Source organism: Zootoca vivipara, chromosome 1, assembly GCF_965207765.1.
Source record: "Zootoca vivipara chromosome 1, rZooViv2.hap1.1, whole genome shotgun sequence".
Taxonomy (NCBI): Eukaryota; Metazoa; Chordata; class Lepidosauria; order Squamata; family Lacertidae; genus Zootoca; species Zootoca vivipara.
In genome coordinates, this window is record NC_142582.1 from 118,975,500 (window position 1) to 119,001,230 (window position 25,731).

Here is a 25,731-nt window from a genome sequence, read left to right on the forward strand (position 1 = left end):
CAGATGACACAACCTTGATGGCAGAAAGCGAGGAGGAATTAAAGAACCTTTTAATGAGGGTGAAAGAGGAGAGCGCAAAATATGGTCTGAAGCTCAACATCAAAAAAACCAAGATCATGGCCACTGGTCCCATCACCTCCTGGCAAATAGAAGGGGAAGAAATGGAGGCAGTGAGAGATTTTACTTTCTTGGGCTCCTTGATCACTGCAGATGGTGACAGCAGTCACGAAATTAAAAGACGCCTGCTTCTTGGGAGAAAAGCAATGACAAACCTAGACAGCATCTTAAAAAGCAGAGACATCACCTTGCCGACAAAGGTCCGTATAGTTAAAGCTATGGTTTTCCCAGTAGTGATGTATGGAAGTGAGAGTTGGACCATAAAGAAGGCTGATCGCCGAAGAATTGATGCTTTTGAATTATGGTGCTGGAGGAGACTCTTGAGAGTCCCATGGACTGCAAGAAGATCAAACCTATCCATTCTTAAGGAAATCAGCCCTGAGTGCTCCCTGGAAGGACAGATCGTGAAGCTGAGGCTCCAATACTTTGGCCACCTCATGAGAAGAGAAGAATCCTTGGAAAAGACCCTGATGTTGGGAAAGATTGAGGGCACTAGGAGAAGGGGACGACAGAGGACAAGATGGTTGGACAGTGTTCTCGAAGCTACGAACATGAGTTTGACCAAACTGCGGGAGGCAGTGCGAGACAGGAGTGCCTGGCGTGCTATGGTCCATGGGGTCACGAAGAGTCGGACACGACTAAACGACTAAACAACAACAACAACAACAACAACAACACCCCACCCATGAGAGCTGGACCATAAAGAAGGCTGATTGCTGAAGAATTGATGCTTTTGAATTATGGTGCTGGAGGAGACTCTTGAGAGTCCCATGGACTGCAAGAAGATCAAACCTATCCATTCTGAAGGAAATCAGCCCTGAGAGCTCACTGGAAGGACACATGGGCGTACCCAGCGAGGGGCACCCCTAGAAGCAATTTTTTAAAAAATGGTTATAAAGTGATGAAACGAGGAGGCTAATATTTTTTCCCCTGCAACAAGGCACCCACTCCTCCTCGCTTCTTTCCCCCCATCCTCTAATTCACTCCTTATCTTTAAATCCGATCTTAATACTTTCAGGCTTTAACTGCTAGCCTGTTCTGAGCAGTGGAAGTCCCCCCCCCCTTTGATTTCTAGCCTCTCTTAGCCTTTCCCTCTTTCGTCCTTTTTTTGCCTTCCAATCCCATTTCCCTCCACCCGTTCCCTTTCCCATTCCTTCCCTTCTGACCCTCCCCTCCATCTCTTCCCTGACCCTTATCTTTCTCCCATGGCTCTTGGCTAGATTGCGGGCTCCTTTTCCCTAGCTTTTGTCTAAGAGCACCCAGCCCCAGCCCCTCTCCCCTCCCTGCATTTTATCCTGTTCCGTGGAATGAAGAACGGAGTTTTTGCAGTGATATTTTGGTCAGCAAGTAATCCCCTTGCCCCTGAAAGTTAGGCGCCCCCCAAACTGAAGTTTTAAGCCTGCACCCCAATAAAATGGGTGATGAAACAGGTCACTTCCCCTCTCTAAAAAAAGCCCACTGAACCCCACTAAAACAGGGTAGATCACCTCCAGTTTATAACTCTGCGAGTAGATCACAGTCTCCTTGAAGTTGACCACCCCTGCTCTAAATCATACCCCGAGTTTCTCCTTTTTTGCTGTACGTTTGTTCATTGCCATTGTTTTGATTTGCTGGTTTTGGGGCTTGGTGTATAGAAAGGGGATGTTTGGTTGGGGGGGGGGGGAGCGCCTGAAGGTTCTTAGCTCCCTGGCGGGAGCCGTTACTACATCTAATAATTGTATTCTGTTCCTGGGGCAGCAGTTGGTGCAGTTCGCTGCGATTTGTGGCTATTTCTCTGTTCTAGAGGGAGGTGTTTGTATTATTGTTTGTGGTAGCCTAAATTGTTTGCTTTAAGAGTACATTGTAGTGCATGGTCAGGCTTTTTTTGCTCTTCTTATTTTAGGCAGGAATCACCATAAGACACCCCCCGAAAATAAGCCATAGGCTTATTTTCTTGAGAATACTTCGGAGAAACACAGTATATAAAATTTTCTTAAAATTTTGGTTTCATTCGCCTTTTCCGTGCTGAAATGTCACAACCTGAACAACCATGGCTTGCCCCCCCCCTAGTTTTGATCCTGGGTACCCCCCTGGAAGGACAGATCCTGAAGCTGAAGCTCCAATACTTTGGTCACCTCATGAGAAGAGAAGACACCCTGGAAAAGACCCTGGTGTTGGGAAAGATTGAGGGCACTAGAAGGGGACGACAAAGGATGAGATGGTTGGACAGTGTTTTCGAAGCCACCAACTTGAGTCTGACCAAACTGTGGGAGACAGTAGTCGGAGGCGACTAAACGACTAAACCACATGCCCCACCCATCTGGCTGGGTTTCCCCAGCCACTCTGGGCGGCTTTCAGCACATATAAAAACATTGTAAGGAGTGCCAAAGCATCATTTTGCTAGGCTTCTTCCATGATTTGAAAGCCATAAATGAAAAGAAACTTACATCAAGTAAAAAATGAATAAGGTAAGCCGAGTCTGGCATCACTTTTTATGTTCAATTAGGAATATGGAGAGCCAATTATGCAGAACAGAGACCTGATTATACAATGTGGTAGAATAAATGTGTACGCAATGCCTTTTTCCTGTTACAGATGATAAAATGTCCCTGCAGGAATCTGGCAGCAGATAAGGTTTAAAGTTTTTGCCCTTTTAGTAGACAAATCTGTTCACATTTTCCCAATATATGAGCAGCTAAAGGACTACTGAAGGCACAAAGACAATCCCAAAATGATTTTAGATTGTAATTATTGTATGTTAATTCATTATATTTATTTTATATTTACAATTCTAAAATTTTGGAAGGCCACTAAATAAAAGAACCTCTGGCATGCATACGTAGGCATGATTTAAGTTAGTGCTCTACATGTATAAGAATCACTCAAGGAACATAAATTATCAGGACTAAAATGTTGTGAGACACTTGCCTTCTGAGTCATGTTGGATTACGACAGGTTGGTGAAGATAAAAGCACTCCATTTCCTAAATGTTTTCGGGGGGTTCTTATGTTCACTGGGGCATACTCTCAGGTAAATGGGGCTAGTATTGCAACCTGTGCTGACTCCACCTGCCCTTGGCTCGTATTTAAACGTGTCCTTTGCCTTATGAGCCCCAGCTGCCACATGGAAGTGTGAATGCAGCATTTTCCTGTGGATCAAAGAATCACAATTGTATAGTTGGAAGGGACCCCATTGGTCATCTAGTCCAGCCCCCTCTGCAATGCTGGAATCTCAGCTAAAGCATCCATGACAGATGGCCAACCAACCTCTGCTTAAAGACCTCCAAGGAAGGAGAGTCCACAACCTCCCGAGGGAATCTGTTCCACTTGTTTAGTCAGAATCTCCTTTCATGTAACTTGAATCCATTGGTTTGGGTCCTACCCCCCAGAGCAGCAGAAAACAAGCTTGCTCCATCCTCCATGGGACAGCCCTCGAGATACTGGCAGGTCGAAACAAAATTTTAAAAAATCCTTCCAGTAGCAACTTAGAGACCAACTAAGTTTGTTACTGGTGTGAGCTTTCGTGTGCATGCACACTTCTTCAGATACACTGAAACAGAAGTCGCCAGACCCTTATATATAGTGGGAGGGTGGGGAGGGGTATTACTCAGAAGGGTTGTGGGAATGGGTGATTGGCTGATAGGTGTGGTAAACCTGTTGACGACTGTTAACGACTGCAATTGGTCTTGCAGGGAAAAGCAAAGGGTGAGATGGCCAAAAATAGCTTTATCATGTATAATGAGATAAGAATCCAATGTCTCTATTCAGACCAGGTCTCTCCATGGTTTTAAGTTTGGTAATAAGTTGCAATTCAGCAACTCCTCTTTCCAGTCTATTTCTGAAATTCTTTTGTAATATGACAGGTGTGTACCCAAAAGCTATCGCACACTCTGACCTCCGATTATGAATTAACAACATTCCCAAAGAAAATGTATGATTTCAAGATTACATGGGTAAGAGCGCCCACTACAGCAACCATGGATTACAACAGGAGGCTATCCAACATAGACATTTCCTACGCTTTTGCATACACACAGTCAGAAGTACAGGATACAATTCCAAAGAAAGTTTTAGTCTTTTTGGATCTATCATTCCCTGAAATCTAAGAGCAGCAGTAGCAGTGAAGGAAAAAAAAATATGAAAGGGAATTGACCAATATACAAAGTATTATTAAAAGAGGATGGAAATCAGCTGAAACGTAAGAACTTAGGGAAATTAGGGAGCATCTGTCAGGTTGGTTACAATATCACCAACTTCACGAGGTATTTAAACTAAACAAAAGAAATGGTTTTGCGATGGAACCCTCCAGATTGGAAAAAGAAGTGATCAACTCTAAAGTAAAAACTCTCTCCAAAATGTACTGACTCCTCCTTCCCGGTCAAGGAGATAAAATCTGTAATGGTCAAGTGGGCTCAAGATTTTGGCTATAGTATCCCAATGAATGCCTGGGAAAATCTATGGAAAGTTAATATGAAGTTCACAGCGTGCTACACCTTGAAAGAAAATTTAATGAAGATGCAATTCCGCTGGTACTTAACACCACTAAAATTATCTAAAATGTATAAGAACATTTCAAGTAAATGCTGGGGATGGGGGATGCGGAAGGCTCAATGTGGTGGATCTGTAAGAAAATAAAGGAATTTTGGGGTGTAATTTATAATGAGCTCAAAAGAATGATTAAGGTATCCTTCATTAAAAACAAACAAACCCGGAGGCTTTCCTCCAGGGGATACCAGGCCCAGACATACCTAAAAATGCGAGAGAAATATTATTGTATGCCATGGTAGCCGCAAGAATATTAATCGCTATGAATTGGAAAGGAGAGAAAATTCCGACAAAGCTGGAGTGGCAAAGTAAACTGTTGGAATATGCCGAGTTGGCAAAAATGACAGAAAATCTGAGAGGTCATACTGATCAAACATTTATTAGGAAATGGGACATGTACAAAAAAATATATTAAGGATTACTGTAATAACATGACGTCAGTGGCAGGCCTTGAATGACTTTTGTGGTATGATGGATAATTATAAGAGAATAATATAATATTGATGAAAATTAACAAAAGAAAATGAAAATAAGTAGTGTGCTAGATAGACTAAGTGGTAGATGCATGATGGGGTGGCGGCAAGCCATTAGAAACCCAAGAAGAACGTATTGTGATGTAACAAATATTACCATTTTATTTTCTTTCTTCTGGATAACCCTTTTGTTTGTTATTTATTTTTAATTTCAATAAAGCATTTTAAAAAAGAAAAGAAAGACATCTAAGAGAGGCAGTTGCCAGGCAGCCAACCTGTCTTCGACACAATTCCACAGATTCTGTTCAGTAAGGAAATGTTATTCTGGATGCTGTGCACTAATAATGAGATGAAACTGGGACATACTCTCCCTTTCCAACTCAGTTCTTCTGCCCAGTACACCCCCATACTGTGGCTATTATTTCCACTTAATACAAAAATAGAATCTAGGCAACTTACAAGCAGAATAAAATACACACTGAAAAACATAGCTATTATCAGCATAGTTATATCTGGAGGATGTTCCCCATCTATTCAAGGGGTTCTACCAACAGTGTTTCTAGTTTGCAGCATAGTTTGGAAGGAAGGAGAAGTGTTCTTGTTGTCCCAAACACAGTTTCAGGATCACGTTCCTAACCTTCTTCGCTAGGCACGGAAGCCGGGTCCAGTCACTTACTCCATCTGTGCGCTGGGAATTGTGAAATTCCAGGGACAATTCAAAGTTATTAACATTAAATGCCCTGGGAATTATGTAACTTAGTACAGGAATGATCAGAAGGTATATCATAGTATACTGCTTAATATTTTGTGGGATAAGGCTGTCAGTGGCTATTGGCCATAACGGTCACTCTCCAGGGTTGCTTCCGAGTATCAGTTGCTGGGAATCACAAATGGGGAGAATGCTGTTGCATTCATATAGTCATTGAAATGTACAGCTGGAAAGGACCCCAAGGGTCCTCAAGTCCAACTCCCTGCAAGCAGGAATCACAGCCAAAGAATCTCTGACTGATGGCCATCCAACATGTTTAAACACCTCCAATGAAGCAGTCCACCACCTTCGTATCCTGCTTGTGAGTTTCTGATAGGCGGTTGATCGGTCAGTTTGCCCAAGATGCTGAATGAAATGGGCCTTTGGTCTGACCCACGAGGGCTCTTACAAATCACCTGGCAGACTCCCAAGGAACTCCCCTGAATCCTGACTCTGCTCTGGGACACCCCAAAGCTTGATACTGCCCTTCACTTCGCACTGACATTTGCTTCAATGAATGCTTTGGAGAGATCAAAATCTGCTGTGATTTTCAAATGGTTGTTTCTTTAAACCCCCCCCCCCAACAAAGTCGAAGGATTGCTATAGGAGAATACAAAGAATGGCAAAGGAAATTGAGATTGGGAGTCGCGCCTTTATTAACGATGTCTATGGTCTTTCACAACATTACCTTTCCTCATACTTTATACACCTACCCAGCAGAAGAACTATATTGTCTCAGCACCAGTTCTTCTTCTTCTTCCTCTTACTCCTGTGATGTTTTAGAGCAGGCATGTCAAACCTGCGGCCCTCCACATGTTTTGGACTACAATTCCCATCTTCCCCAACCACTGGTCCTGCTAGCTAGGGATCATGGGAGTTGTAGGCCAAAACATCTGGAGGGCCGCAGGTTTGACATGCCTGTTTTAGAGCCTTCATATTTTGCATCTCTTTTAGTGGGTAGTTCCCTAGTCCAGATGGATGGCAGGCTGCCTGCTCTTGATTGGGTTATTCTCCCTCTCAAGGAGGCCCACAGCTTCAGGGTACTTCTGGATCCTTCCTGTTGCTTGAGGCTCAGATGGCCTCAATGCAGCAGAGTGCCTTCCATCAGCTTCGGGTGCCGCACCGCACCGGTAAGAGCGGGCGGCAGGAGTCCCCGGGGGCCGCATAAAAGAGCCTCGGGGGCCATAGTTTGGGGACCCCTGTTTTAAATGTTAGGAAACATTACTCTGGATCTCATAGGGGGGGAATAGTTAAATATTCTAAAGCAGGAATATAAAACCTCAAAATATAGGACTTCCAACTCCCATCAGAGGCAGCCAGCAAGATCGGGGTGATGGGAGTCAAGTCCAGCAGCAGCTGGAGGGTCTTAAATGATGAAGTACAGTGGAACCTCGGTTTATGAACACCTCGGTTTACGAATTTTCAGTTTACGAACGCCGCGGACCCATCTGGAACGGATTAATTCACTTTCCATTACTTTCAATGGGAAAGTTCGCTTCAGTTTATGAATGCTTCAGTTTATGAACAGACTTCCGGAACCAATTACACCCATGCTTCGGGTTAAGTACGCTTCAGGTTGAGTTCTCTGCGGACCCATCTGGAACGGATTAATCCACTTTCCATTACTTTCAATGGGAAAGTTCGCTTCAGTTTATGAACGCTTCAGTTTAAGTACTCCGCGGACCATCTGGAACGGATTAATTCACTTTCCATTACTTTCAATGGGAAAGTTCGCTTCAGTTTATGAACGCTTCAGTTTATGAACAGACTTCCGGAACCAATTGTGTTCATAAACCGAGGTACCACTGTATTACATTTTACACAACAGCACACATTAACTGAATTCACGTTAACATAACCATTACCGGTAATATTGTCATCCAAATAAACACAAGTGGAGGAGGGAAAGCAACCATTTCTGCACCCATTCTTGAGTGCAAAGCTTATTTATTCAAAGCATTTACACCTTACCCTTCAACCAGAAAAGCTTCCCAGAGCAGTTTACAAATCAATGACAACTACGCAGTCCATTTCCTCAGGTGCTGAATCCAAAAAGTCAAGACACAGAAAAGAAAAGCAATGGAAAGAGGTCACATTCTTAAGCACAATTTACTGGAGCACAACCCAGCCTCCGAATATTAATATATGCATTAGTCCTTCACCTCGTCCCAAGCGCCCCCCGTTTGCATAGGATCGCGAGGCACGTTGCCCTGAGCTGTAAAATAATGTTAGATAAGAGACACCACTCCAGAAATGCTTGCGGGGTAGCGGTAGCTCAGTTCCCAAAGGGAAAAGAAAGGCAGCGACGTCTCTTCAGGCGATGCGCCGAGCATCCAATTGCAAGAACGGCAACTGCTTCGCTTCCCAAAACGGAGCGATCGCGGCGAGCCAAATCTGGAGTCACCCGGAGAGAGGAGCGGTGTCGTTTCAGCTGCTGGCGGTTTGGGGAAGCGACGAAGCCTCCGCGTCTCCTGGTGAGGAAGAGCTCTGCATCTTCCGGTCCTTTTCGGAGGGACTTTTAGGGAGACGGCGGCGTCGGCAGGGTTCGGCGAAAGCGCGATTCGGATTAGCAAACCGAAACGGCGAGAGGGAAGCCAGGCGAGGCGGCATTTTGCTCCCTTTTCCTCTAAGCCCGATGGAGAGGGCAGGAGGCAGTTTAAATCTCTCCACCCTCCGTCCCTCTTTTCAAAACTCCCCCCGGGATGGCGACACGTTCCCCCCCGCCGCGGACGCTCTGAAGGAACCGACCCCTCACAAAAGCAAGCGGCGCCGAAGTTACTGCCGCCGCCGCCGCCGCCGCCACGCCAACCGGCCCAGCAAACCGGAACCAGCCAGTGACCGTCGCGAGCAGCTCTCCAGAGAAGTAGGCGGGGCCGCAGAAAGCAACGGCCAACCCACCCGAGAGAAGCTTCGTCAGAAGCCAACGGCAAGCTGACTGGAACCCAAGAGGCTGATGGTGGAGGAGGAGGGGCTGCCGGCCGGGTGGGCGTGGCTCCGCGGCCGAGCTCCTTCGCGATAGGCTGGGCGCCGAGAAGGGGGGGAAGCGAGGGGCGGCGGAAGACCAACCGGCCAGTTTGGCCGTTGGTGAGTGAGGCGTGGTTTGCGTCGTGGGCGGAGCCCTAAGGTCGAGCTTCGCCCGGCGATTGGCCCCCCGGCCGCCAGCGGGGGGCGTGTCCCGTCGGCAGCCGCGGCCTCCCCCGGGCCTGAATGGCGGGCGAGGGAGGCTCGGGGCGCCTGTCTCTCGCAGCTGCGGAAGTCTCGCGAGGCGGCGCGGGCGGGATTTGGCGGCGGAGGCTGCTGCCTGCTTGCTTCCCACCCTCCTCCCTCCCTCCCAGCGAGGAGCTGGTGTTTGTGTGGAAGGGGGAGGAGGCGGGCGCGGAGGAGGAGAGGGAGAAGGAAGGCAAGCGAGAGGAGCCTGAGCCCCGCCGGCGTCGGGCGGACGAGCGGAGCCGAGGCCCGTCGCTAGGCTCGGGGCCGCCGCCGCTGCGCCCGCCGCCATGGCCTCGGGAGACACCTTGTACATAGCCACGGACGGCTCGGAGATGCCGGCCGAGATCGTGGAGCTGCACGAGATAGAGGTTGAGACCATCCCGGTGGAGACCATCGAGACCACCGTGGTGGGCGGCGAGGAGGAGGAGGAGGACGACGATGACGACGAGTGCTGCGAGGACTGCGGCCCTCACCACCCGCCCCACCGCCGGCACCACCACCACCACCACCACCCGCCCATGATAGCCCTGCAGCCGCTCGTCACCGACGGCGACCCCAGCGGAGGCGGCGTGGGCGCCGGAGGCGGCCAGCTCCACCTGCACCACCACCCGCACCACCAGGAGGTGATCCTAGTGCAGACCCGTGAGGAGGTGGTCGGCGGAGACGACTCGGACGGCTTGCGGGCAGACGACGGCTTCGAGGACCAGATCCTCATCCCCGTGCCGGCCCCGGCCGGAGAGGACGAGTACATTGAGCAGACTCTGGTCACCGTCGCGGCCGCGGGGAGCAAAGGCGGCTCGGGAGGGGGAGGCTCCTCTTCGGGCGGCGGCCGGGTGAAGAAAGGCGGCGGCGGCGGCAGCGGGAAGAAGAGCAGCAAGAAGAGTTACCTGGCGGGGGGAGGCGGCGGCGGCGCGGCCGAAGGGGGCGGCGGCGGCAGGAAATGGGAGCAGAAGCAGGTGCAGATCAAGACCCTGGAGGGGGAGTTCTCGGTCACCATGTGGGCCTCGGGTAAGTGGAGCGGCCGGGCGGGGCTCGGCACGTTGCGCGGGGAGGCCCCCAGGGTCCGGGGAGCCCTTATCCGGGCCCGGCGGGCACTTTCCCCCCGTTTTGTTTTGAAGGGAGGCCATGTTTGGATGTGTGTGATGGGCGCCGCCATGTTCATCTCGCCAGGGCAAGTATGGCGGCTTCCCCCGAAAAGATGGCGGGGTCTGCGCTTGCCTCTGCCTGATTGCCCGGCTCCCTCCGGCGGGGGGGAAAAGGGAAAGAAAGATGGCGGCGGCCCCGCCAAGATGGCGGCCGAGAGGAAAAGAGAGAGAGAGGAGGGGAGGGGAGGGGAGACGAGGCGGCGCGCCTGCCTGTCCGCGCGCGCGCTCTCTCTCCTTCCTTCCCCTCCCCCCCATATCTCCTCTCGTTCTGTGAGTGACTCCTGGACTAGGCCGCAATGGCGTAGTTTCTGCAGTAGGGGGAGGGAGGGAGGAGGAGGAGGAGGCGGGGCAGGCACGCGGCGGCGCGGGCCGAGTTCGGCGGCCCCTTCCCTCCCCTCCCCTCCTCCAGCCTCTCGAGCTGCCTCGTTTCCGTCCCGCCCCCCCCCCCCGTTGCCTCCCCGCCGTGTCGCCTCCTTTCTTTCATTCTCTACCCCGTGACAGACTCGGGCGACCTTTAAACGTTCCCTTTCCCCCTCAGCCTCTTCGCTGTTCTTTTCCCTTCGTCGTCTTTTCAACCACAAGCAAACGGATAAGCCGTTTCCTTCCCTTCTTGCGCCCCGCCTCATGTCCGTTTCCTTTCCCCAACCAGCGGCCTCGACATCGTAGCGCTTGCCTGACTAGTTCCTCCTCATTTCTTTCCTGGGATTTTGGCTAAGTCTCCCTCTCCTCCCCATAAAAACTCCCGAATAAATTCCGACAAGAGGTCTGTTTAGGAAGCGCGGCTTTCAGTTTTACTGCCAGTAAGTCGGGTAAGCGCGCTGGTTGCCGCCTCCTTCCAACACCAGAACTGAGTCCCTTTACACGAAACACCTTTCCCAAACTGAGCCTATTTTCACGGTTCCCAGACTCTTGAGTGTGCTCAAAGTCTCGTTAGCTGACATCTAGCGGGGTTTTTAATAACTTGAGGGGTCTGAGGGAGGCCTAAAATTAGGCGCCTGGATCACTGACATCTGCTCTGGAGGAAGGAGGTGGATCCTCTCTGACCCTGGAAGCTGGATCTCTGGCAGAAGACCAGCAGAGAGAGTGCCTTTTGACTTAAGAGGTGCTGCCACCTCTTCTCATTACACAGCAGGTGTGTGAAATTGACACTGCCTGCCTCCAGATCCAGGATATGTTGTTTCAATGGAATTAACCTCCGCAGTAAACAGTGCTTGTGGTTCCTGCCTGTATATATGGGTTAATAGTAAAGGGTAGCAGCTGTAGGAAACTTAAGGGTTTTAGAGTTCTCAAATGTTTTTTTCTAGTTAAATAGAGTGAATGGAGAACCTACTACCATTAATCCTTTATTTTTAAGTGTCCTAATCCATAGAAAAGCTGAGTTGGAAGGGACCTTGAGGCTCATCTAGACCAACCCCCCTGCATTGCAGGAATGTTTCACCCAAGAGTCTCATGCTCTACTGAGTGAGCTATCCCAGGTCATACTCAAGTAGATCCCTTGAAGTATCGCCTACAAAAACATAAAAATGGGTATGAATTTGGCTCCTAGTGGTGTACAATATATGCCTGCTTGGCTGATTAGAACACAATTCATGCACATTTCAGCATCTTAAGTGAAAGAAACATAAATATTTGCTCAATTAACTTGAGTTTCTAGCTTATTACTGCATTGGTTATTACTGACATCTGAAGGCAGCCCTCTTTAGGGAAGCTTTTAATGTTTAATAAATTATTGTATTTTAATATTTCTGTTGGAAGCCGCCCAGAGTGGCTGGGGAAACCCAGCCAGATGGGTGGGGTATAAATAAAATATTATTATTATTAATGATAATGCATAGTTTTGGTGTTAAAAGGGCAACTTTGTATATTAATAATAGCAGCACAACATAATCCTCAGGACAGAGTAATTGTTTTAATCATTAAAAAATAAACATTGCCAGCCAGGAGCACAATCCAAAATCTATGACTGCACAGTCTACATAACATTTGTGCTGTATTATTATTGTACATGATATTTTTTCATTGAGTAAATATATCATTACATTGCTTAGAGACCAGTGACAGATGTGTTTGGTGTGCTCTCTGTAAATCAGTGCAAAGAGGTACAGATTTGATGAAGTGAAGGGCCGTTGTTGAGCTTTTCTAGGATTGAAGTTGTTGAGGTTTTCTAGGATTGAAGTTGTTGAGATTTTATCCCAGGAAATAAACTGCCACAGGGGCTGGATTATGCCCCCAAAACGGACTTTGGACATGCCTGCTGTAAATCCAAACTACTAAGCACAATCACTTAATTTAGAACTAAGGCTTGTAATTCTTAGGAAGAAAGTCCCATTGGATTAAGTGGAGCATCATAGCTTGATTCTGTGTGCTGTCCAAAAACTATCCCAGAACAGATTTTATTCAGTGTGTTGAAAATTTCCAGTGAATCCCCCCCACTCGTCCCCCTCTCTATTGGTTATCTTGTCCTCTGGTACTTCAGAGAAACTGAGCAAGTGACATGCTGTGACAATCTAAAATGAACTTTTCATAGCCATATCACTTTATTGACCACACTGATAAATTTTCAAGTAATTGAGTTTCATAGGTGGTTCACAGAATCTTATAATATATTAAATGGAGAATTTCTGCAGTTACATACCCGTACTATTGATATAAATGGGGCTTACTTTCTAGTTAGTATGTGCAGATTGTAGCCCTATATGCTTTGTGCTTGTGTTAAGCAGCTTTATCAAATATTACATGATGCAGAAGCTATTGCCAGAGGTTGCCAAAAGTCTAAGATCAATTACCTACATTGAGCTGTGGATTTTCAGGCATCTAGTAAGGTGTCTGGAGCTACTGATGTTGATGGCTTAAATCAGGCACCCCCAAACTTTGGCCCTCCAGATGTTTTGGGACTACAATTCCCATCATCCCTGACCACAGGTCCTGTTAGCTAGGGTTCATGGGAGTTGTAGGCCAAAACATCTGGAGGACCGCAGTTTGGGGATGCCTGGCTTAAATGAACTCAGTTATGGGCTCAGTTCTCTCTCTTTCTAAATCAAAATCAGTGCATTAATCCAGGCTTGTTTTGACCTTGTATAAATAATGCAATAGCCTTCTCTGCTGAAATGTAATATACCCAGTATATACACCCATTATTTCCTACGGTGCTCTGAAGCCTTGATAGCTCTCAAAGTCCATCAGCATGCTTATATAATTTGAGTACCTGCCCTGTTTGATCACAATGTTGTGCTTGCTGCTTTTTGGCACTTTACAGACCACTAGTTCAAGGTGTGCTTAACAGAAGTAGCATAATTGAATTCTCCATATATGCATTACACTCTTAACAGTGGGATATACAGTACCTGAAATACTATAGTATGATGATCAAACACAGTTTGTACAAAGTTAGAAGAATCATACGACATCCTTGTTTCATACTGTCTACTCAGCACCTCTTTACCTAGTATTACTGTAAATCCTTTTTGTGCTATTATTCTCCTGTTTTGGATTCTCCCAAGTTCTGAACAGGAGCACTATGCATCCCTCAGGTTTGGGAATGGCTACCCAGAATCTCCCTTTAGCCTTTTTTTAAGGGGAGATTTAATGCCCTCCTGCAAAAATAATTGTTGTAGGAAAGTTAACACTTCTGCCAGTTCTGAATTTGAATGTTATTGAATAGGGTAGGATTTGAGGCGGATGTATTCAGTTACAGTACTATACATTAAATGCCACTCCCTTTCAGATGCTCAAATAGTTGAACTAGTTAAACTTCATAACCTTCTCAGATGCCGTCTTCTGAAATCTTGACTGCATCTTTTTACATATCCTGTGTTTTATGGTATGGAAACCAAGTTTTGGTAACCAGTTCAACTTGCTGCATAATTGCATTTATGCTGTGCCTTATCTGAACTTGTGACAGTGGAGGTCAAAACAGTTCTCAGGAGTTCTCTTCCCCCCTTTTCATGCATGTGGAAAGCCTAATAGTTACTAGAATAATATCCTGAATTACTTTTTAAAAATGTGTTACTACACCAAATACGGTAACATGTACTTGCTCTCAAGTGACTTTTTATTTTGAAGTTAGGGGTTGAGTAGAGTTGCTTCTTAAGCAATTTAATAACTTGCAGCTTTCAAATTAAGCGAAGTCCTTACCTTCTGTTGTCATTGTGGGTAATTAGTTACATTCCAGGGTCCCATTATAGCACAATGCTATTTCTCAAACCATTAAGAAATCCCTCTCAGAGTTAGTAAGCGGAAAACTATTGCATGGCTATTGCATTGACCCTTGTCAAATAGCATCTTGTAAACTAGGGGTGGGTGGGTTGTGGCCCCCTAGAGTCTTAACACCTTCTAGAGCAGTGTTTCTCAACCGCTGTTCCGCGGCACACTAGTGTGCCGCGAGACGCTGGCTGGTGTGCCGCGACATGTGGCGACGAGAAGGGCGATTTGCATTGTCATGTGCCTGGCGGCTGCCAATAAACATCACTGACCCGCCGGAAAGCAATATTTCTCCTCCTCTTTCCCAAAGCTCAGTGCAAACGAGCCTGGCGGCCGCCAATGCATAACACTGACCCGCCGGAAAGCAATATTTGGCAAGTGTTTCTTACAGTCATAATTATATAGGGCGGCACAGAGTTAAATTTTTTAACTTTTTTAATGGTGGTGTGCCTCGTGATTTTTTTCACGGAACAAGTGTGCCGTGGCCCATAAAAGGTTGAGAAACACTGTTCTAGAGGGCTACAGATCCCCCACTCCTAGTCTATGTGCCATCCCTTTTTCAGAAGCCTAGTACATCTATGCCACTCCAGACTGTAGGTGGGGCTAAAATGTTTCAATGCTCTTCTGAACTAGGCATTACTTCCACATAGAAATTCAGATATCACCGAGAAGCATTTTAGCCTAGTTTCTCTCCCCCACCGCTTGTATAGTTTTCAGCAAACTGAAGCGGTACAGGCGTATCTCATTAAGAAGAATGAGAAGTGTATCTGAAGAAGTGTGCATGCACACGAAAGCTCATACCAAAATATAAACTTAGTTGGTCTTTAAGGTGCTACTGAAGGAATTTTTTTATTTTGCTTAAGAAGAATTCAGTGCAGGAAGATCTAGGTCAGAATACCCAGAAGTAGAAATGTAAGTTTAGATCCTAGTTATTAGAAATTCAGCATGTATCCGCATAATACGATGCCTTCAGCTGCATCACTAGCATTACATCACCTGTGGCCACTGGCATCCTATCATGTTACATTTAAGCCCCAAATCGTCCACTGATGCCCTTGACTATGCTTCTGAATCTTGACTGCATCCACATCAGTGCTACTGGATTTTTTCTGCTGTTATCTTTTGGGTGCTCAAGCCAGTTTGGGGTGTTGTTATGTACAGAAGATAAATGAACCAGATGTTCACCAGAACAGAAAATGGCTATAATTCATTTGGTTTCCCAAATTTGGAAGTGGTCACTATGTGAACAGAATGCTGGACTGGATGGGTGTTTGGTCTGATCCAACAGTGTTCTTCTTAAATTCTTGTATTCCCCATGCTAGTACCAGTAATCTGTTCAGTGTGATAATATACAAATATTATTGCTCAAACTGTGCATACAGCTTGCTTCTGCTAGGTTAGATGATGTCAAGTTAGGGTCCTAGAACCATACACTGTGAAACCTAAGAACAAAGTAACAGCAGCTCTTTAACCTCAATTCTTTGAAGGTATAATCATCCACCCTCAGATCCATTGAGGATTATTGAGGGTTCCTTTACCAGAGAGTATTCAACTCATCCAAATCCAATAGTTCAGGATACTTGAAAAGCACTTAATATTTTTTTTCTTTTTTTTTCTTTTTAAAAATACCGAATGTAAAATGATTTCCCCAGTTAGCAACAATGATTCATCCTAAGCACATAATTGGGGACATGAGCAAGTAAGACTTACGGGGAAAGTTCAGAAGCACTGATATGCATGCAGACCAGCATTATATCCAATTTCATTTCATTGTCTTCTTTACTGTGCATTGCAATCTTACTTGCTGCTGGTTACCTTTGCTTCTTTCTCCCATGGCTCCTTCAACTCATCTGTCATGTTACTTAAATCCTCATTCTTTATCCAGACTTAACATCTCTATTCATAAACTCAAATCCACCTTTCTAGAGCATTGATCACATTTGAATGCCAGAATTGTTGTTTTTTTAAAAAAAGTTATACAGTATAGGAATTATTGAGATTTGGACACTATTCAGGAGGATGGAATTCCTGAGAATCCTGCATTGAACTACTACTTGAAAATTATATTTAGAGCTAATAGTGGCATTCACAAAGAATGAACTGTATAGGTGTTTCACTACGAAGAATTTTCAAGGGTGGGCTATTCTTGATACCTCTCCTTGTCAGCTTATGTGGAAACTAAAACAATTCATGAATTTCCCCCTTTGCAGCAGACATTTGACAAATTAGCACATGGCTTATTCATTTCTTACATGCAAATATTATTTTTGGATAGTGTTAGGGGTAGAGCTATTCATTATTCTTTCTTACTGGGAGTTTAAACTAGCTAATTTCTTCTTCAGTGGAGGGAGGTATTCTTGCCCTCCCACTTGCAAGGTCATTGAAATTAGCATACTATATCCTCTGAGTGGAGAGAATTCATCTGGTCCTGCCCATCTTGATGCATGGGTCTTTTCATTGCAATCCCCACCACCCACCCCTCTACCTAGCCAGAGTGGGTCACGAGGTGGGCTTTTGGCTGAATATGTGTTCTAAGTTTAAAGGAGGCAGAGGGCCTTCTCGGTAGTGGCACCCGCCCTGTGGAATGCCCTTCCATCGGAGGTCAAGGAGATAAACAACTACCTGACATTTAGAAAACATGTAAAGGCAGCCCTGTTTAGGGAAGTTTTTAATCTGATATTTTAATGTATTTTGGTATTTGTTGGAAGCCGCCCAGAGTGGTGGGGGAAACCCAGCCAAATAGGCGGGGAATAAATAAATAAATAAATAAATCAACACCATATCCATTCCCTGCACAATTTCTGGGAGCCCTAGGAGAGGAAGGAGTTGCTCCTCTAGGAGAGCAAATTGGTATTGGTAGTGATGGAGGGGAGCACCCAGATGGCCTAACCACCCTGTCAGGCAGGGTGGCTCTGCTAGGTCGGTGCTAACCCTCATAGACAGGAAGGACAGATCAAAATGGGTGTAAGCCAGCAGATCTTTGGGCTACCCCACCCTCTGATTCTGGATAGTGTATCCGTCCACCTGGAGTTACAGAAGTGGATTAGCTAGCTCATAGTACAGGAGCTGCCGTGCCATCTTCTGGGGGGAATGCTCAAGAGGTGGAATAGGATCTACCACCCACTGCACCATTTGAAAAATTTGCGGTGCTTATCTAAGGCCCTTGTCTGGTCTTTGATTGCTGGGACCGAGGCGTTGCTGGGCATTTTTAACTAGCAGGCTTTCCTTCTCCCCAGACACCTTTGCAAGCCTTCACCCATGACAACTGACATCAGGACCAAAAGCCTGATGCACACACTGACAAGATGGGAAGGCTTTTTGCCAGATTCTAATGCTTCCCCTGAAGAAGTGGGTGTCTACAGCAGCCACAGCACAAATTAGTTTTGAGATACAAGTGATCTGCCCAGCATTCATAAGCAGGCAATAGGGACAAACGTGTACTTGTTTGGACAGACCATGTTATTTCAAAGACTCACAATAGCAGGCAGGGATCACAAGACCTTGTTCACTGCTGCAGGAAGCACTGTACCTGCCGTGCAATCTCCATGATCAATCCTCCTGGCTCATTTGGTTCTCAGCTGTTCTTTGGCAAATGGAGCTGTCAAGGAAGTTGGACAGCAGACAGGACAAAAAGGGGGCATGCTGGGTTGGGGGTGACTACTGTGAATCTGTAGGATCCTCCCAGTCCCCCATCACACCCTCTCACTGGAAGCAGTGGGAAGGAAAGGGTTTTAAAAGGACAAGCAGCCATTAAAGGCAAATGGGCAGGAGATCACTTGCCCCTTTCAGTCTTGCCTGTAGGATAAAGGGGCTTCCTCCACCACAGTCTCTCCCTCTCCCTTCGCCCTTAAGATTGCTTTGTTTGCGCTGTGCTATTTGTAGTTTTAAAAAGGAAAATGAATTGATGAAATATAGAAACTGCCGAACACCTTATAACAAGCTATGGCAACAGATTTTGATTACCCAAAATGTTCAGTTAGCATATGTGCCCTTCCTGCTGTTCATGTCTTTGTTGGGCTGTGGATTATATTTCTAGCAAGGAATTGGCAGTTGAAGAATTCAGTTCTTTAGAATTAAAAATTCCGAATTCTTCTTTAAGAGGGAATTATTATTAAAAGCAAATGGAAGTTAATTGCCACCTTATTGATCATGCTGTTGCTAAATTAAGCTGAAATTGGCAGAGTTTCCAGTGTATATATTTATAGTTGCAACTCATCATACATTGAATTTAGTATTGTATTCATTTGAAATAGGAAATAATTGCATGTTCTGTAAAGCTAGTGCTTAGTACTGGGGCGGTGGGCAGTGGGTTCTGTAAAGTACAGATTTGTAAGCAAATGACCATTTGATAATGCATTTTATTATCTTTTTGACCCTGCATATAGAAATAGCTTGAGGGATGTTTGCTAGCGCTAAGGGTGGGGGAGGTTGTGCTAAGGTACAGGCCTAGCCAACGGTGGTGTCCTTCGAGGATGTTAAATCAAAATTCAGTTTGCTCTAATCATTTCAGATGACAAAAAAGACATTGACCATGAGACTGTGGTGGAAGAGCAGATCATTGGTGAGAACTCCCCTCCAGACTACTCTGAATACATGACAGGAAAGAAGCTACCACCTGGAGGAATACCTGGCATTGATCTTTCCGATCCTAAACAGTTGGCTGAATTTGCAAGGTAAGTGGTAAGAGAATTGTTTTTCTAGTAAAAACATTATTCCATTATGCTCATTCATAATTATCAGATACTGACAAATGGTCTTTCTGGCATAAGAGTTCAGTCACTGAGATAGGAATTGTGAGTGTGAGGATGCGCTTTATTGTGTAGTTTAAAGCCTCCCAGTTCATGCCACAGTGAGAGCAGGTCACGGTGGTAGGTTACCCTCTCAGGATCTTGATCTTACAGGCATTTCTTTAGTCACCCTTGACCAGCTTCCATCACTCCATGGCTTTTCTTCCTCACCATAGAGACTGTCGTAATTGCTGTGAAATTTCTTCAGAGTTCTCTCTGATTAGGTCATTCTGGAATAAATTCTCTGGCTTGCCTGCCATATTCCTCAAGTTTCCAGATTCCTGTTTCAAAGTCCATTCTCTATTCCATCTTGCCTCCAGCCTCCTCCCTCTGGGCTCCATATCCTTAAATGTGCAGAGATAGGACCAGTCCCAGCACCTTTTCTCACTTCCTAACCCTGTTCCTTTGAGGTTTTATTCCCAGCCAAAGTAACAGCTTCCCCTCCCTCACAGAAGCTGAACTGTAAACTGTTTAGTTTCCTAGACAGTGGAATATTTCATGCCATCACACTAGCTCAGCCAATCAGTTTGAGACTTTGCCATCACAATTTCAATACGATACAGATGGTTTATGTCAGAAGATTACTTTTTTAATACAAAGCAAATAAGAATATATTTCCTTTTCACTGATCAATGCTGTTGTGCTTTTCTTTGCAAGAATGAAGCCAAGAAAAATCAAAGAAGATGATGCTCCAAGAACGATAGCCTGTCCTCATAAAGTGAGTGAAATATTATGGTTGCTGATAGCCAGATAAAGTAGTCAACAAAATGCTTTTTAACTTCAGAGTTTTTGCTTATAAAGACCACTTCGCTGTTCCTTTTTAAAAGTATGAGGAAAGTTGCATATATTTTGTATTGTATTAAAGTTGTATTGTTTCTGAAGATGGGAAGTAGAAGGGCAATGGCAACTGGAAAAAGGAAAAGCAGCTCATGTATTAAATAAAAATAAACTGAAAATGACTTGGCAAAAAATGTGAAGAGGCTAAATGTGTTTTAGTAGAGCACCTAGAAATTCTAGTTGTAATGCAGTCCACTGATGGAGCTTCATTGTATTCTCTCAAAGGGCTGCACAAAGATGTTCAGGGACAACTCTGCCATGAGGAAGCATCTGCACACTCACGGGCCTCGAGTACACGTCTGTGCGGAATGCGGCAAGGCCTTTGTGGAGAGCTCAAAACTAAAGCGGCACCAGCTAGTTCATACTGGAGAGAAGCCCTTTCAGGTAACTTCCCCCCCCCAAAAAAACCAACTCTTGGTAGACATTTACACTGCATGTAGATTTCATCCTGAGGCCCAAAACCCCTGAAGGTACCTGTTCTCAGATAAAATTAGGTAACACCATTCTGGAAAGAATCTAAATGTGTAGACAGGATAATTCAAGTAACTGCCCAAGAGGCATTTCACACTAAATTCTTTCCTATCCTGTCTTGTTGGGCCATTCATGATGATATCTTTCCATAGTTACCAGGAGGTTTGAGATCAGGTCTTATAACAAGCAGCAGACTTAATAGCTGCTAGGCAAAATATACCTAGCAAAATGTAATTACATTCACACCCACACCCCAAAAGCATTTTATTTGCTGGCTACACACTTCATCATTGTCAGAGACTTAATTATTGGACCACTTGCAAGCAGTTGATGTAGATGGAGTGCAATATATTGAGAACTGTTTCTCCCTTTCCTGACATGCTGCATTTTCCCACTACAGGCCAGGCCTCAGAGGTTATATAGGTGTGGGATGTCTTTCACTGATAAGTCATACTGTCTAGTTTGCCAGCTCAAGATGTACAAACTGGACAACATCATAAACAAATTGTATGTGTGTTTTTTCTCCTTGAGGTTTTTAAAATGTGCTTGTATGCATACGTGTAATAGGAGCAATAAACAGAAATCTAGACAGTGGAGAAATTCTGTTCACAATCCTGTTCCTATTGTGAAAGCTGGCACTCTTAGAACTGTTGTTTTACCTCTTAGTAGTAGTAGTTTGCCATGGCTGGTATTCACCGTCCTTTATATAAAGCAATCAAGAATTGACTTTTGCCATGTTGTTGAACCCAGCCATTCATGCCTCTTCATCAAATATTCCTCAGCCTTTCATTGGCAAAAATTGTGCAAGAGGGCTATGAATGAAGCCGTGCATAGAAACAAGTCACAGATAGTGAATGCCAACTTGGATTTCAGTGGATAAAGTGATCATTGTCTTTATCCTCCAAAGAAGTACTTTGCTTGTTTGTGCCTGCTAAACTGTTCAGATAACACAGGCATTGCACCATAGCGTTTATAGGAAGGAATGGGTGAATTCTTCATGTCCATGAGATTCCTAAGTTCTTGGCTGTAAAGCCTGCTATTTGCAGTAATTTTTTTAATGTAACGTTGTGGTTAATTGGTGTACATTTATAATGTATTTTCCTGGGGAAATGTGGATTAAAGAGTAAAGGTGGTGCTTTAAGGATACCAAGAACTGCTTGTGTAATGTTACCTGAACTACTGCTTAACTGCTTTAGAAATGTAAAGCTTTTTCTTGAGATATATATGTTACTGCTAGTAATTTCATGTCACAAGGTATAGAATCATACCTTGTATGATTGTAAGCATTGTAGAGTTGGAAGGGATCCTGAGGATCATCTAGTCCAACCTCTTGCAGTGCAGGATTCTCAACCTGTTCATACACGACATGCTAAACATACCTAGCTTCTTCAACCATTCCTCATAAGGCTTGGCTTTTAGACCCTTGATCATCTTAGTTGCCCTCCTCTGCACATCTTCCGGCTTGTCAACATCCTTCTTAAATTGTGTTGCTTAGAATTGGACACAGTACTCCAGGTGTGGTCTGGCCAAGGCAGAATAGAGCGGGACTGTGACTTCCCTTGATCTGGACACTATACTTCTGTTGATGCAGCCTAGAATAGCATTTGCTTTTTTTTTTTGCTGCTGCTGCATCACACGGTTGACTCACGTTAAGCTTGTCTACTAAGAGTCCTAGATCCTTTTCACAGGTACTCCAAGCAAGCCAGGTGTCCACCATCCTATATTTGTACAGTTGGTTCTTCCTGCCTAAGTGTAAAACCTTACATTTGTCCCTATTGAAATTCACTTTGTTAGTTTTGGCTCAATTTTCCAATCTGTTAAAGGTCTGATTGAATCGCTATTCTGTCTTCAGTGGCATTGGCTGCCCCTCCCAGTTTGGTGGCATCTACAGATTTGATGAGCACCCCCCTCATTTCCTTCACCCAAGTCAATTATAAAGACGTTGGAACAACAATGGCCCAGGACATAACCCTGTGGCGTCCCACTTGTTACCTTTTCCCAGGGTGACGGGAAACTGTTAGTGATCACTCTTTGTATCAGTCAGTCAACCAGCAACAAATATGATCCTGTGTATGGAAGTCCATGGGTTTGAGTTTCAGCTTCATTCTGAATATTGTATGTTTGTATTGCATTTTCTAAAATGATTGCCCGCTGCCTTGTGACTACTGTGAGAGACTGTATAGAAATGGTGACTAGAAAATGTCAGCATGCTGTGAGCAAACTAATCATAGTTTCATGTTCACAGTATTTGAGGCAAAAATATTTGTCTTACTGAGACACGCTCCTAATGCCCTGTGTTTTCATTCAACAGTGCACGTTCGAAGGTTGTGGCAAACGCTTTTCACTGGACTTCAATTTGCGCACACATGTGCGAATTCATACTGGAGACAGGCCCTATGTGTGCCCTTTTGATGGCTGTAATAAGAAGTTCGCTCAGTCAACTAACCTGAAATCTCACATCTTAACACATGCTAAGGCCAAAAACAACCAGTGAAACTCTGCAAGAAGAAAGCTCTTGGACTCAAAGCATCTTACTTTACAGGAGAATTGTTGAAAATGAATAAGCCTCCCCTTTGTATATTGTTTCTAGGAAAGAATTTAAAAAAAAACAAAAAAAGAACTCTACACGCCTAAAGGACTTGTTTTTGATAAAGTGGCAAAATAAACTTTAAGGGTGCATTGCTGCAATGCTCGATTTTGCTCTATAATTTTGGTTTCGAGAGTACGGTGTTTTTGTAAAGCGTGGCCCCACCTGGAGGAGGCAAGACAGTTCATGGACTTGCATCAAAGACAGTTCTTTCTACAACAGTGCTAAAATTGGACTTTTCACATTGTTATAAATATGAAGCTCACCTGTTGCTTACAATTTTTTAATTTTGTATTTTCCAAGTGTGCATATTGTACACTTTTTGGGGATATGCTTAGTAATGCTATGTGTGATTTTTTTTCTGGAGGTTGATAACTTTGCTTGCAGTAGATTTTCTTTAAAAGAATGGGCAGTTACATGCATACTTCAAAAGTATTTTCCTGTAAAGAGAAAAAAAAGTTATATAGGTTTTGTTTGCTATCTTAATTTTTTTGGTTGTATTCTTTGATGTTAACACATTTTGTATAATTGTATCGTATAGCTGTAATGAAATCATGTAGTAACAAATATTAGATGTGATTTAATAGTGTTAATCAACTTAAAACCCATTTTAGTCACTTTTTTGGGGGAAAATACTGCCAGATGCTGATGTTCCGTGTACTTTCTCTTTGCCTGTTCAGTTAAGGAAAGTGGTGCTCAGTTGTAGAATGTATTGTACAGGCACTGACCTTTTAACAACACCTGATATGTACATCCCGTGTAATAGAGTGGGCAAAGAAATAAAACAGTGGTCCTGAAGAAAGAATATGGCAGAAAACGATCTGTAAGCACAGCCTATTTTTCTTCTGTTGTCCAGGACAAATTATAGTTCTTTAACTTCCCAGAAATTGGATGCTAAATAAAACTCTATTTACCTTAACTACCCCCCTCCCCAGCATTCAATTAGATTTTTAATGTAAGTGGTGTAGCTTCATCATAGCACTAAACCCCCAACCTGAATAACTCTTAAGCAGTTGTGGAGATTTTGATCTCTCTGGATCATATGGAGCCTCCCATTGGGCGCTGCAGCTTTGAGAGTGAAGTTTAGCATTCGTTTTTTACATTCAGCAAGTGGTGGAGCAGGACAACCTATAGACCTCTGCTGCCTTGGTCTGATAAGGTAAGGTGATGATAGTTGCACCCATTAGTGGGGTGAGTCGGGCATGTGAATTGAAACACCAGAATGCTGAAGTAACCTGTCCTTGGCTGGGGGAGCTGGTTCTTATCCTTGGGAATCTATAGTATAGTGCAGGTTGCATATTTTTGTTGAACAGAGCTGTGTTGTATAGTTGCTGTCATTTTTTCCTTCTTGGTGTCCAATAGCTGCCCTAAGTACCAAAACAGTGACAAGCCAACTCGGATCCTGAGCCAAGAAAAGGGTGGCTTCTGCATCAGTGATGTGAATTTAAATGATACAACCTATTTTGTTTTGACTGTAATGCGTTACTGTTGTACAATAATTCTGCATAACCTAATCAAGGGACAATGGCAAGAAGCTGTGCAGGGCACCCAAGCCCCACCCCTGATCACTGGAAATTTTAGTAGCTCCTGTAGAGTCCACCCCCCCCCACTACATGTTGGCTGAGGGCGTCAGGAGACTCTTCAGGACCTTGTATGTGCAGGTGGGGGGGGGGGCAGACCGAGCCATCTGCTTAGCTCTACATTGAATTCCTCTATTTTCAACCTTAAGGGCTAGGAACTGAGGGCTAGAAATGAGTTTCTCGACAAGCTGAAATCTGAACCCTGTACCGTGTGCTGCAACTTCTGTTTTACACTTCTGCAGAATTGTAGCAGCTTGTATAACCGCCTAAGAGATTTTTTAAAAACATTAAGCAGTTTATAAATGCTTTTAAATAAACACAACCCTGGTTGTACAGAAACTTCACTGCTGCAATGAATCTGCAATTATTAACGAAGATCTAGCTTTCAACAGGACAGAAAATGGGTATATTTATGCCAGTGTGCCCCCAGTGTCTGATTTTATATTCGAACTGGGTGGGAAGTGGGAATACAATTTTCATGTGTCAGCGACGCAACAAGAATAGCATAAACTATTGTTTCCAAAATGTAAATCTCTTGGGCTTAAGTTCTAAGTTCTTAATACAGGGAATGGGGGACTAAGGTACAGTACCTGCTCAAGACTGAAGGTTTCCCATCTTGAAGCATCACTTCTGCAATAGTTTCATAAGTAATGGGATCTTGTGTTTCTGGAGAAACTTGCCCACCAATTAAATTCATCTTGGGGCCATCTCAAGCCAAGCCTTAGTTTTGTTTCTATCTTGCAATAAAGTGATATCACCTGTTTTCACTCTGATTACACTAACGTAAGCCAGCATTGGTAGGCAAGTGTTTCCGTTTATGGGCTCAACCTAAAAAAATCATTTTCTTTTACACTTTGATGTGTAGCACTTGCAATTGTGTGTGCCTCCGTAGAACGATATTTGTGCCTAGCATGACATCAGGTTCTTTGTAAACACTTAATGACAAATTCATGTACTACTTTCTGTACTGCATAGCTAACTGTATACGGTAACTACATCTTATGTGTGAAAAGTGGCTTCTAAACTTGCTAAAACTGATTAAATTTCAGCTTA

The 25,731-nt window shown here is 44.5% G+C and overlaps 1 protein-coding gene across 4 annotated transcripts; it reads left to right on the forward strand.

Annotated features, from left to right (window-relative positions):
- Positions 1 to 9,123: 9,123 nt before the first annotated feature.
- Positions 9,124 to 25,022, forward strand: YY1 (YY1 transcription factor). 4 transcript variants are annotated; one of them, XM_088655492.1, is made up of 6 exons: positions 9,124 to 10,079; positions 18,927 to 19,089; positions 19,861 to 19,921; positions 20,266 to 20,424; positions 20,912 to 21,018; positions 22,823 to 25,022. In XM_088655492.1, the coding sequence occupies exons 1-6, from the start codon at positions 9,359 to 9,361 to the stop codon at positions 22,959 to 22,961; spliced, it is 1,350 nt and encodes a 449-aa protein (XP_088511618.1). In that variant the 5' UTR covers positions 9,124 to 9,358; the 3' UTR covers positions 22,962 to 25,022. The 4 variants fall into 4 exon arrangements, with proteins under 4 accessions (XP_088511618.1, XP_088511621.1, XP_034961903.1 ...); XM_088655495.1 differs by having other exon boundaries at positions 18,939 to 19,089; XM_035106012.3 differs by lacking the exon at positions 20,912 to 21,018.
- Positions 25,023 to 25,731: the final 709 nt, after the last annotated feature.